This window comes from Stylophora pistillata, chromosome 2 (genome assembly GCF_964205215.1).
Source record: "Stylophora pistillata chromosome 2, jaStyPist1.2, whole genome shotgun sequence".
NCBI classification, from domain to species: domain Eukaryota; kingdom Metazoa; phylum Cnidaria; class Anthozoa; order Scleractinia; family Pocilloporidae; genus Stylophora; species Stylophora pistillata.
In genome coordinates, this window is record NC_142520.1 from 17,402,547 (window position 1) to 17,414,876 (window position 12,330).

General features: G+C 39.1%; 2 protein-coding genes across 3 annotated transcripts in view; one reads left to right on the forward strand and one right to left on the reverse strand.

Annotated features, from left to right (window-relative positions):
* LOC111319710 (tetratricopeptide repeat protein 38) overlaps nucleotides 1–12,330 on the forward strand; it is a 31,716-nt gene that overhangs the window by 7,741 nt on the left and 11,645 nt on the right. The gene's annotated exons all lie outside the window — the stretch shown is intronic.
* LOC148737467 (uncharacterized) lies at nucleotides 2,611–9,170 on the reverse strand. 2 transcript variants are annotated; one of them, XM_088750404.1, is made up of 6 exons: nucleotides 7,876–9,170; nucleotides 7,017–7,132; nucleotides 6,181–6,569; nucleotides 4,993–5,186; nucleotides 4,155–4,496; nucleotides 2,611–3,382 (listed from the first exon to the last, which is right to left on the reverse strand). In XM_088750404.1, exons 1-6 carry the CDS (start codon nucleotides 8,793–8,795, stop codon nucleotides 2,941–2,943), a joined length of 2,403 nt encoding a protein of 800 aa, XP_088606530.1. In that variant the 5' UTR covers nucleotides 8,796–9,170; the 3' UTR covers nucleotides 2,611–2,940. The 2 variants fall into 2 exon arrangements, with proteins under 2 accessions (XP_088606530.1, XP_088606531.1); XM_088750405.1 differs by having other exon boundaries at nucleotides 6,181–6,593; nucleotides 7,044–7,132; nucleotides 7,876–9,169.

The following is a 12,330-nucleotide window of genomic DNA, read 5'->3' on the forward strand; positions in this document are numbered from 1 at the left end:
TTGCGAAGTATCTAGAGAGGTTGGATTGGCCCTTTGTGAAGCATTTGAACAGGCTGACAAGGTAAATTCACCTCTTTTACGGTCTCCCAACTTGACTTCACTAAACACTTATTTGGATATATCAATAAAGTTGAAATGGTAAATTGGCCACCGTAATGATTACAAAAGCTGACGTTTCGAGCGTTAGCCCTTCGTCGGAGCGAATAGAGGAATTGTGGGTTGTGTGTGCTTTTAAAGCACAAAATGGAGCTCCGTTATTGGTGGGAACATGGCAACGAGAAAACAAGAATAAATTAGTGGAATGAAAAGCGTTCGTTGATACCTGTGGGATTTAGACTGCCGGTTTGAAAGATGAGCTTTTGTTCAAGATTTTTACGGCTTTCCGTGTTACCTAAGTGTAAGGAAAGACCGCAGATTGCCATATGTTGCTTAGAATGATTAGGTAAATTAATATGTCTAGCGACTGGTTTCGATGTGTCCTTGTCATTCCTTTCCACGTCTCGAAGGTGTTCTCGGAATCGGTCACCCAGTCTTCTGCCTGTTTCGCCGATGTATATCTTTTTGCAATAAGTACAAGTTATGCAATAGATTACATTGGTGGAGGTGTACGTGAAGTGATCGGTGATCTTAATGGATCGCTTAGGTCCCGATATTTTATCAGTGTTGTGAATAAAAGGACACGTTTGCGAAACAGGCTCATCTTTCAAACCGGCAGTCTAAATCCCACAGGGATCAACGAACGCTTTTCATTCCACTAATTTACTCTTGTTTTTCTCGTTGCCATGTTCCCACCAATAACGTAGCTCCATTTTCTGCCTTTAAAAGCACACACAACCCACAATTCCTCTATTCGCTCCGACGAAGGGCTAACGCTCGAAACGTCAGCTTTTGTAATCGTTACGGTGGCCAATTTACCATTTCAACTTTGTTGATAGATCCAAATTATTTCGTTACTCTCACCGACGCAGCCCCAAACAGTTTCTTTCAAAACTATCAGCCTTTATTCACTAAACACATGACGGACTTATGACTGGAACAATGAAATGCTTGAAGTTTAATTTTGTCTCTTTTTTTTTGAAAGGGAAACTTCGACAGAGCTGTAGACATTTTAAAACCCCTCCGTTATGACGTTGTCAACATTGGGGGCAGTAACGCACAGGTTCGTGTATTTCATTGCAATTCATTGTCATTAATTTGTGCAACTTGTGGCAACATCTCTTTGGTTCTTCTTTGACACAGAGGGACATCTTCAACTTATTCCTGATTCACGCTGCTCTGCATTCTTCACGAAAAGAGCATCATCACTTGGCAAGGTAAAGTGCAGTTTCTTTCGTTTGAACCTATATCCTTTTCATACCTGAATTAGATATCTGTTGATCCTAGCAAAAGTTGAAGTTGAAGTTTAAGTTTAATTTATTCGTCACAGGAATGGCAGGAGAAAGGAACAGAACTTTCGTTCTAGTTGACACCTAACCCCCATTTTACCCACCCATCCCACCCCGGGGAGGACATCCATCACACAGTAATCTCGTGTGTGGGAAATTAACGTCTCCTACCCCAACCCTACAGGAGACGGGACCTCCATTTATCGTTCCTATCCGAGAAGACTAGAAAGTCTAACCATTTGCAGATATTATTACAAAGGCAGCACGTTCTTCTCAGTTAATTAAAGACCCTAAGTGTTGCTCCGGCCAGATTTCAACTCACGACCTCCCGCACAACAGTCCGGCGCTTTACCAATTGAGCTAACTGGGAGGCGGTTTGAACTAACCATTGGCTTGGCCCCATTGGGGCCAGGTAAAGTGAGGTCGACACATAAGCGTGATATGCAAAAGACATCACGTTTTTATAAAAATTCAGATCTAATGCATGAAATATAACCTAAAACCGAAATGAAATGACTACTGCTAAGCAATACCTGGGCTGAGTCTTCAAAGGAAAGTGAGGTGGTTATTTTGAACATAAACGTCAAGCTTTACGTCATTGTTGAGATCCTTGGCCTAAAAACAACCCTTTGCAAAAGATCCACAGCGAATAATAAGTGTGGCCCTGCAGATGAACACCACCCAGCTCCCAGTTTAAAATCGTTGGCTCAAGCTGAGAATCTGATTTTTACATATTTATAATCAAGTAAGAAAGACGGGGGGATAAATTGCACGGGGGAAGTGTGGGGCGCCATTAGTCACGGTTCCTGACCTCGCAAATGCATTTTCTAAAGTTTACCTTCACGTACGCTAGCGTTTTCGTTTTTCTCTAAAGAAGCTCTCATTACTGGGTCCACCTTTTAACTTGTGTACTCACAAACAGCTTTTTATTGTTATTGTTCCCTTGTGTTGATGCATCCATGGTCACGAACTATCCGAAAATTGCAAAAATACGACTTTTCTGAATAAAAGCAGACAAAATTAACCTTTAACGAAAAGTGTGTCTTCTTACAGGAGCTTATTGACAGAGAGAAAAACAATGAAAGAAAATGCTCCAATGACAGACCGACTCATGGGGCAGGCCCTTGCTTTACATGTGTAGTAAGGTCAGGAGAAGACTCTTTGAAATTCATAGTCGGATGTACAACACCAACGCGGTCCGCGTCAAAATAATGGCTCCATGATATACGTTTAAAAAATTTAATTAACCATAGCAATTCACCAGCTGGCCTGTAATCCAATTGAATAAAACAGTAAGGAAAAGGTTTTTTATTATCATTACTGATGCATGGTGAACTTTCTAGAATGTAAGCGAGTTAAAAATCAAATGAATGCAGACAATGTATCCCACAAAAGCGAGAGAAAAGGAAATTAAGCTGTGGACATTCAAGGTGGCTTTTTTAATTCACCGTTTACTGGTCGAACTGGAATTTGGAATGTTTTTTTTGTTTGTTTGTTTTTTTGTTTTTTTGTTTTTGCTTTTAACAAAATAAGTTTTCAGGTTATTCATATGTAATTACACAAAGATAGTCCCTAAAGCAGAGGGTTGCTGCCTATTGGACACAAACTCGGCTACTCTCGCCTCCATACTAGCGCGATATCCCTCCCTATGGTAGGCGGCGAACATTGTTGGTGTAAAGAACTGATGATTGGTAGAGTGCTGTGGGAAAACCCCACATAACGCCTCAGACAAGCTGCGACATGTATTCCCATGGCAACATTCACAGCAACAGAACGTCAAGCGATTAGCTTCCTCCGATGACAGCTCGGGACCAGCCCCCCAAAGACCAGCCTCCAGGTCTTCATCCATGTCACGTAATGCTTCTTCCCAGGTCACATAAGGTGTAGTTTTCACTGCTTTGTCAGGGTGCCTGGGGACTTTGTACAGAATTTCTCCTTCTCCAACTTTAGTCTTACCGTCGCTGTTAACGTTCTTGTCATAATAATGTACTTTGAATCTGGAAAAAAAAAAAAGAAAAAAAAAACAAAAATAAGACACTACAACAGCTGTCGGTGCGGTGCATTTCCAGACCTATAATTTGCCTAACCGTCCTCTAGCCGTGTTTATTCCAGGCAGCGAGTGCCCTATCTTTTTTATAAAAAGGATTAGGCTAGATTGGGCAAGAAAGAGAACAGATAAATTTTGCCGTTGCAATATTATTAAATCATACAAAAAGTTTTGTTTGTTTTTTTTTTTAAAGTTCACACCCTGATAGCTCCTCAGTCATCTGCAATTCAGTGGTATACGCTTAGTATATATTCACTATACAGAAAATTAGGGAGATTACATTGACAACAGATTTCTGCACCTGAGGAAGTCTTTCTCCTCTGTAAAACACATTCTCTCCTTATGTTAAGTTCCATAACGATTTCATCATTTGTTTGGTTTCTTGGAAAATGGATCTGTTGCTAATCACCCTATAGATACTAGTTAAAAAATTTGGAAGGTTAATTAAAATACATCTGGCCGATTCTATTCGCTCCGAGGATTGTTTTCTCATCGCCAGCCTCGCCGCCAAATTAAATTATCCATAACATTTCAAGTTGAGTGTCATGCGCTTGTGGCGGTTGCAAGGATTCAGGAAACACAAACATGGATTTTGAAACCGTTGCACTGTATGTTATAGGAAGAATTTGGTATAACTTATGGTGGGCAAACTGATTAAGTTTTCGCAGGAGCGAAAAAAAAAAAAACAGCAGGGATAGCTTGTCTTGCTTTATATAGCGTACTTGTAATTGCTCGGCTGTGACCCGGGGCTCCTCTCCACGAAGTTATCACGAATATCCTCGGCTATATCTCGTCCATCCACAGCTGAAAATGAACATCCTAGCTTTTCCCTGGCCAAATTCAGAGCAATCAACAAGGATTTTCCATAGTCTTTGTCTAAAATAGAGCGTCCTCCATCCACTACCACGATCTTTCCCAGTCTCAGTTTCAATAGGGGAAGAATACCAAGATTTTCAACGTGGCCGCCGTCAGTCAAGGATAAAACAGGTGGGGGTTTGGGTCCTATGTTGGTGGTATTCATTAAACGATAGTAGTGTACGGAAGAGACGTTGATCGTGAACCATCTTTCAAATGGAATAAAATATAAATAACTAAGGTGGAGAAGAAAATAAGTAATTACTATCTAGGATATCATGAAGTGAACCTTTTTTACAGAATCACTGGGAAAGATATAAGAGATTCCGATATTTCGACTGGAGTCGAGAATTTCGAACGTAGAGAATATATCTTTGAGTAATGCTTCGCCCTCGAATGTCCGTAGCAGATATTGGGTTATCATCAGTTCAAAGTGTCTAGTTCCCAAAACTCTTGTCCGTGAAGTGTTCTCAAACTTTTAAGATGTATAGACCACTTTCTTAAATGGCAGCCGGATCAATATTCTTTTGTTTAAATTTCAATTAGCCCCTCATGCCTCGCTTGAGATAATGTATTCTTTTGAATTTTGTACTGGAGAACAGGGCCAGAAGTGCTAATTTAAATTTAGACAAAAGAATATTAATCCGGCAGCCATTTATAAAAGGGGTCTATAATAAACTATCATTGTATTTAGCAAGCTGTTACCTGGCAAGTCGTTCAAGTCTTCCGACATTTTTTCCTCCAGTTGGTACCAGCGCCAGTAAGGAAAATATCAGACAAATACCAAAATGAATCAACATTCCAGCAACCAAGACGGTTTCTTTGTCAATCTTCGCGAACAGGGTAAGAATGAGAGCCAAAGGAACCAAACGCACAAACTCTATTAGCACAGTAAGATTCTAGAATGAAATATGTGATAGTAAAGGTTATAAAATAACTGAGATAGTACGAGTGAGCGACCTAATTGGTCTATAATCTGTCGTCTAATGCACCGGTGAACGCGTAGAAATTTGAAAAAATTAATAAAAAATTATAGGGAAAAAAAATCAAAATTTGAAAAAAAAAAAAAAGGGGGAATTACAACTAGTTTACCGGCTTAGTAACCCACGCGGGATGTTGGAGGAACATTTGAAAAATTTTTTAACCACTTGCCTCTCGCTCGTGATTTACAAATTTTCCTCGTGTTCTCCCAAAATCTCTTGTTGGTTATTAGGCCGGTAAGCCTATGCAAAGTGAGGTCTATTGGTTGAATAACGTATGTGAAGCGAACGAAGAAACAAATCGTAGGTTGAATTTGGAATGAACAATATTATTTTCTGTTTTTTTTTTTTTCCTAGCGTGCTGTCGCTAATGTTATATCGAATTTTCCTGACCTTTGAATTCCCATGAGTGACCAAAAAAGAATTTCTCCTTACCGTATCAATAGATTATCAATCAAACGAGAAATGAGAATAAAGAAAAATATCAATTAGGGGATTATTAGTTGATCCAATACCGATTTCTCCAAACTAACATCATAAGAACTGTAAGCAGACAGTAAGGAGAATTACTAATGAAATCTTGGTAATGCAAGGGTTAAGGCGAGGGGCAGCAACAACGAAAGAGGTTATCAGCTATTTTGGCTTCTATTAGTTAACAAATAGATTCCATGTTGTACGTCTGTTCCGTAATAAAATCACAGATGATTTCAAAGTATGGCAAGAGAAAAACAGAGGCAAACGAAGTGCAGCAACCAATCAAAATGCATTTATAATTGAGCTTATCATAGAATTTTCACTGCATCAATCATGCAAGAAATCTGTCACTTCTCATGAGATGTTCGCTCGATGGATGTGTGGGATTCTCCACTACAATCCGATTCTGTTCCCTTAACCAGTTATGCATCATGATCACCTTTACGCAGAAGTGTCGTTTGTTTTCATGCCTCTGATCAGCCACAATAGACGCCCCGGCGGAGAGTCCCAAGATGACCTTTAAGTCCCGGGAGGGTGCCTCGTCACTTTGCTGTACTCCCATATCATAGCTGACCGCGGCATTCGACGTTGCCGCAGCATCGGAAAGGTATATGTCTTCGGGCAATAGCTTACCGTGAAGCTCTTGCTCGTCAAGACAGCGATCAAGTCGTTCGATACCGTGTGGGGACATGGTAAGGACTTCGTAATGGGGTTCGCTGGCAGAGGGGGTGCGTCGCCATCTGTTGACGGTGGTACAAGCGATGTAGATAGGTGTCAGGTCATCCATATCATCTAACGTCAAGGCTTGTCTGGAAGTTATGCGTTGGACTCCAGAAATACTGGAAGCTGGGTGTTACGTGTTCGAATGTTTTGAGGAAAGTTTGTTCGGCACTAAACTGAACGCAGGGTTGTCGGAACAACAACAAGAAGATTTATTCGAAAATGAACGTAATTTCCACAAGTTAGAACTCTAAGCAACTCGTACTCGACAAACTTACACGGCCTCCGCCAACTTGAATAAATACAGCTTTTGTCACGCTCGACTAAACACGGCTAACTCCAACTCTGTTCGCTTGTGAAAGATTAGTTAAAAACTTCGCTAGGACTCGTCTACTTATATACTCTTACAATAGGCTTCTAGAATTCTCTAAATTAGTAATAGTTCTAATTATAGAAGGATTACAAAATACACCGATTTAGAAACGCTCACGTACGAACCTAAAAATAAACAAACAACGAACACTCACGAAGCCTCTAGAATGTAGCGCTAGTCACGCAATACTATTTTTCGTAACACTGGGCAAAAAAGGATGAGGTTACGCCAAGAGATTCCACTGCAGCCGTATCTACCAACAGTCTGTGGATAGTAGAACCCCTTTTGGATTATCCATCTTACAAAAATGATAGAGACAAAAATAATTTTAAGAAAAGGAAAAAGAAAACAGAGGTTATTTAAGCGACTGCGGTGCACTAAGTTTCCAAAATCACCCATCTTTTTTACAAGCCTTTTTGAAACGTTTTTCAAAAAGGAACTTCACTCTTGCTAACCTCGTGTCTACTAAGCAGAGTCACTTTGTGCATTTAAGCGTGGCCGGTCTCAAGTTATATACAGTCGAACCTTCCGTCAGCATATGTAGTCGTAAGTGGGGGGGGGGGGGGGGGGGTTCGACCGTAGTCATTCATGAATTTTGTCCGATGTTTCTACTTTTGTTTGTATTTTTTCCCATTTTTTGGCCATTCACTTGACCGTCTCATTCATTTCTCAGTACAATTTAGGACCATTCTGTAAGGCACTTCCTGTAACGTGGTGTCCTTGTCTGAGGTTAGATTACAATTGATAAAGATCACGATACTTTTACTATTCTTTCTCTCACCACCCACCCCACCCAGCTGACTGCTACTAATCAAGAACGTTTGTAATAACACGATGAAATACAACCTCGTTCCCAGGGCCCTTTTCCTTGATTGGGGGTGGAGTTGGGGATGGGGCGCCCCACCCCCGGCTAAGGGAAAAGGGCCTGGGAACGAGGTTGGATGAAATAACCAAAATGAAATGAACGAATAAAATAACTAGTTATATAATTGATCAAAAGTCCCATTGCATTCTTAGTAAGAAAAATACGTATATTTTTACCTGACACATATGTGGGGAAGACTTCGTTGAATGTTTTCAATCAGAGGATTGAACCACAATAGAATTATAGACACAGCTAACAGATAATTGAAGCTTTTTTTAGTGTAGGAGATTCCAAAGACACTTCGGCGAAATACTCTGCTGTGAATAGTAAACGAATAGAGATAAATGACAACCATCAGAGTAGCATTTCTGCGCACGAGAGGAAATGAAATCCAAAGAAAGAGAATCGGTATCACAAGAACTATTTTTACCCAATCTGGAAGGAAAAGAAGAGAAACATAGAAAAACCATGGAAGAAACAAGATACCGAAGAGTGATGCACTTAAAAGTAAAAGCCAGTTCAGAAGCTTTTTTCCCCTTTGGACGTAGCCTTTCAATACGAAGCATATGAAAGCAAAGCCAACAGGCACGGCGAATAGAACAAAACGGCTGTTATTGATGTAAGACGTTTGACGGCTCTCTTCGCAGTCTTCGAAGGTAATATTTGGACTTTCTCTTGCAACTTCATGACACGAACGTGTGCCTCCCCTGAGAACATCACCAAACACATAATCGATGAAGAAGGCTAACGGATAGGCGTATGAACCCCAAAGGAGGAAAGGAGCTATAACGGAAACGAATAATATCATGGCACAGATGACAAACTCCACAAATCCACGGCAAGGCTTTTGGAAGTTGCACACCAAGCCGGCATTTTCTCTCAAATGGTTAAAGAATTCCTGATGCCATCTCTTATTGTCTTTCTTTCCATGTCGGTATTTCCAGTCCAAGTACGCGGAGCCTGAGCAACCGCCCCGTGATACACAGCTCAGATAATCTATTTGTATTTCCTTCTGTAGCAATCTGCGTAACACTCCTAAGCAGAATGCCGCTGACCGAGTACCGCCACCAGAAAATGAAACTCCAAATTTTTCCATAAGAAGGAGCTGGGATGGGTGGCACTGTTTTATCTGAAAGAAGAATATTTGAAAAAACGAAAGGGAGTGTAAACTTGTATTCTGAAATGTAAGTGGAAGCACTATTACCTGAGTGTACGTTAAGTCTTTACACGCCCCATTAAGCAAACAAATTGATACAAAGCAAAGAGAAACGAAGAGAAGCAAAGCGAAGCAGTAAAAGAAGATTGTTACTGAAACAGGCGAACGAACATCGGCCAATTTCTTTTAACATGCCCAGTGGTAATGGTTCAAGCTGGTTCCATTATCACACCGAAACTTCGGCCCTACGAAAAGGCTTGGTACAAAACAGATAAGTTGGGGTTTTTTTCTTTGAATTAACTAGGTATTAGATATTTAGAAGGGTTCTTAGAACCAAAACCAATGAAAGCAATTGGCCGGACAAAGGCAGAAATCTCAAATAGCCAATGAGAACTCGGGCTAAAAACGAGCATTCTGTCGTTGGCCATGACCCAAGTGATCAAATCCGTTTTCGCAAATAATTTATTTTTATTAATCTCAATTGAAATAAATAGAAAATGTATCTTTCACAAAGAGCTGCCCTAAACAAAGACACACAAAATGTAAGATAAAACCCAACATAAAAAAAAAACAACAACACCAAAGGGAGTATTCAGTAAAAGACTGATTAAAGCGAAACCATGTAAAAAACGAAAAGCTCGACCAAAGACAACTAGACGCATACAATGATCTGCGTGAACTCGGGCTTTCAATATCACACATCTGGAGTTATCTTTAGGGGACTGCCATATTGCCATCGTTAGTGTCGTGACACAATTTCATCATTGCCGATCACAAATAAGTCTACTTGTGTTTATTTTTGTCCGCTGGAGTGTAATAAATGTTATGGTACTAGACAACAATCAAAATAATATATTACCACATAGGCGTAAGTTCCTGTAGATGCCAAAGGTTGAAATTCAAGGACTTTTCGATGACTTTAAAGGCCAAGTTTTAGAAAATTGAAGGACCACTTTAGAAAGGTTTGCATAAGCAGTTTTAAAATCATTTAATATTATTTCTCAGCTTTTCCATGAAAGTAATGTAATTTTCAACTTGAAAACTGCTAAAGAAAAATCATTGCAAAAATCAAGCCTTAGACCTCAAATTTAAGTACTTTCAAGGCCTTGAGATTTTAATTTGTAAATGCAGGCATCTTCAAAGACTTTCAAGGCTTTTACAAACCCTGAGTAGGTATTGTACTTGTCTTTAACTGCCAGGAGAAGGGAATTTTTTATCTATTATTAGTATCAAGTCAAAGTTTGTTGCCAAATGTCGTGTCGATCTTATTTGTATCTGCCCACTAAAATATTTTAAGAACGTAGCACGTGAATTCCAGCAATGCGAGTGCCAGCAAGTTCACGTGCACGTGACCTTTCCGTTTCTTTTTTTTCTATGAATAAGTACTTTGGAGTTCTAGTTTCTGGAAGTTAGTCTCTAAGTTAGTTTGTAAAGTTCGCGAAAGGATTTTGAAAAAGGTTCAGACAATTTCGAAGCGACGTGGAGCGACATAGGTAGAGAGGCTGATTTACGACGGTGTGGAACTCTGAAGAAAAAAAGGAATTAAACGTGGAGTTTACACCAAATCTTCACCCAAGGAGATTTGTCAGAAATCAGTAGATTGAGGCAATATTACTGTTCAATAGTTCATATTGCTTTTAATAGAAAAATCTCTGAATATTTAATACTGCCGATGGCCACAATAAGAGAAGCAGCGCTGTTTACAGTTTTAGTATGTTCAATTAAAGGCATTCGACTTTCGTTACATACCAAGAGGGAATACACATATTTTGACCTTTTTGTGGGTTTCAAAATAAATATAAAAAAATCTGAAATCCACATAAAAAACCTTGTGCATTCAACTATTATTTCTCACAACATTTTTGAGAATTGATTTGCTGTAAACTGAATCAGACAATATCCCTTCGCTGTAATCACTTTTAAGATCTAAACTTGCTTTAGTTCAACAAAAATCAGTTTTTGGCAAATCATCTGACAGTAAATACTTGTTCAAAGATGAATTTACATAATCTTTTTCCATACTGTATAACATAAGATAAGGTGTTTGAATTCCAATAACTACATGATTTTATTACGGGTAGCAGAGTGAATAGACAGCCACAGCACAATTCACATTGAACTTTCTGGTTTAACAGGCATGACTGAAAATGGGCACTATTTTGAACTTTATCAATTTTAACCCCTTTCAACTCAAATATATCGTTATGTATGCTCAGAAAATAATGTACTAAGCTATTCAGTGATGATACTTCAAGCAGCACACATGTACCTTGAGAATGGCTTCTACCATAAATACCCCTGGCATGAGAATCGAATATTTTCAAGCCCACATTGCCTTTGCAATAGGTAGCAACTGCAGTACATCCTATTGTCAAGACAAAATTGTTGAAATTTTTGGCTATAAGTGAAAAAGGCTCTATCTAAGGAGGTAAATTACTGATATCCTTCTATTGTAGCTTCTTGATGAATAGTTCCAGTGTAACTTTCACTGTATTGAAGTTCATACTCAGTCTCCAACACATTTCAAAATGTGGGTAGTTCTGTCTGCATTAAAAATGATTTGGATATATCAAAAAAGTTGAAAAGGTAAATTGGCCACCGTAACGATTACAAAAGCTGACGTTTTGAGCGTTAGCCCTTTGTCGGAGCGAAGGGCTAACACTCGAAACGTCAGCTTTTGTAATGGTTACGGTGACCAATTTACCATTTCAACCTTGTTGATATATCCAAATTATTTCATTACCCCCACCGACGCAGCTCCCAAACAGTTTCTTTAGAAACTATCAGCCTTTATTCATTAAAAATGATTGTTTGGCTAACTGCGACAAACTTGAATACAACTGATTTCCAATATTGTTTTATGACAACAGACTACTAGCAGAATTGATTCCTTGTTTATTATTGTAAATCAAAGAGCATAAACTCATTGCAGCACACTGTTGTCCTGAATTTTGTCCAAATACCAACTCATTAGCTTGGCTATATGGTGCCGTTATATTTTTGCTAGGGTCAACGTAGATTGGAGTAGGACCACGGTTTTTCTCTATATCTGAACTCAGTTGAAATTTACAATAGTTTGATACGTGTCTGACTCTTACAAAGACAAATGGGTTTATTATGAGAAAACATTGATAAATACCGACCTGCTCTATACTTCAATTTAATTATCCTTTGATATACCCTCACAGAACAATTCAACAAATACTTCTTCTCATGTTGTGTAACTTCCTACGGTGACCCATAAATGCAAAACACAACACACACAAAATAAAAACACAACACACAAAATGAAAACACAACACATACAAACTGAAAACACAACACAAACACTGAAAACACAACACGAACACTGAAAACACAACACACACAGACTGATCGAGTTCAGCCAACAAAACCTGGACATTTGACCATGGAACCTTAATTCCAGATTTTGAATGAATTATTTTTTATTGTCAGGACTCCTGACGAGACACTC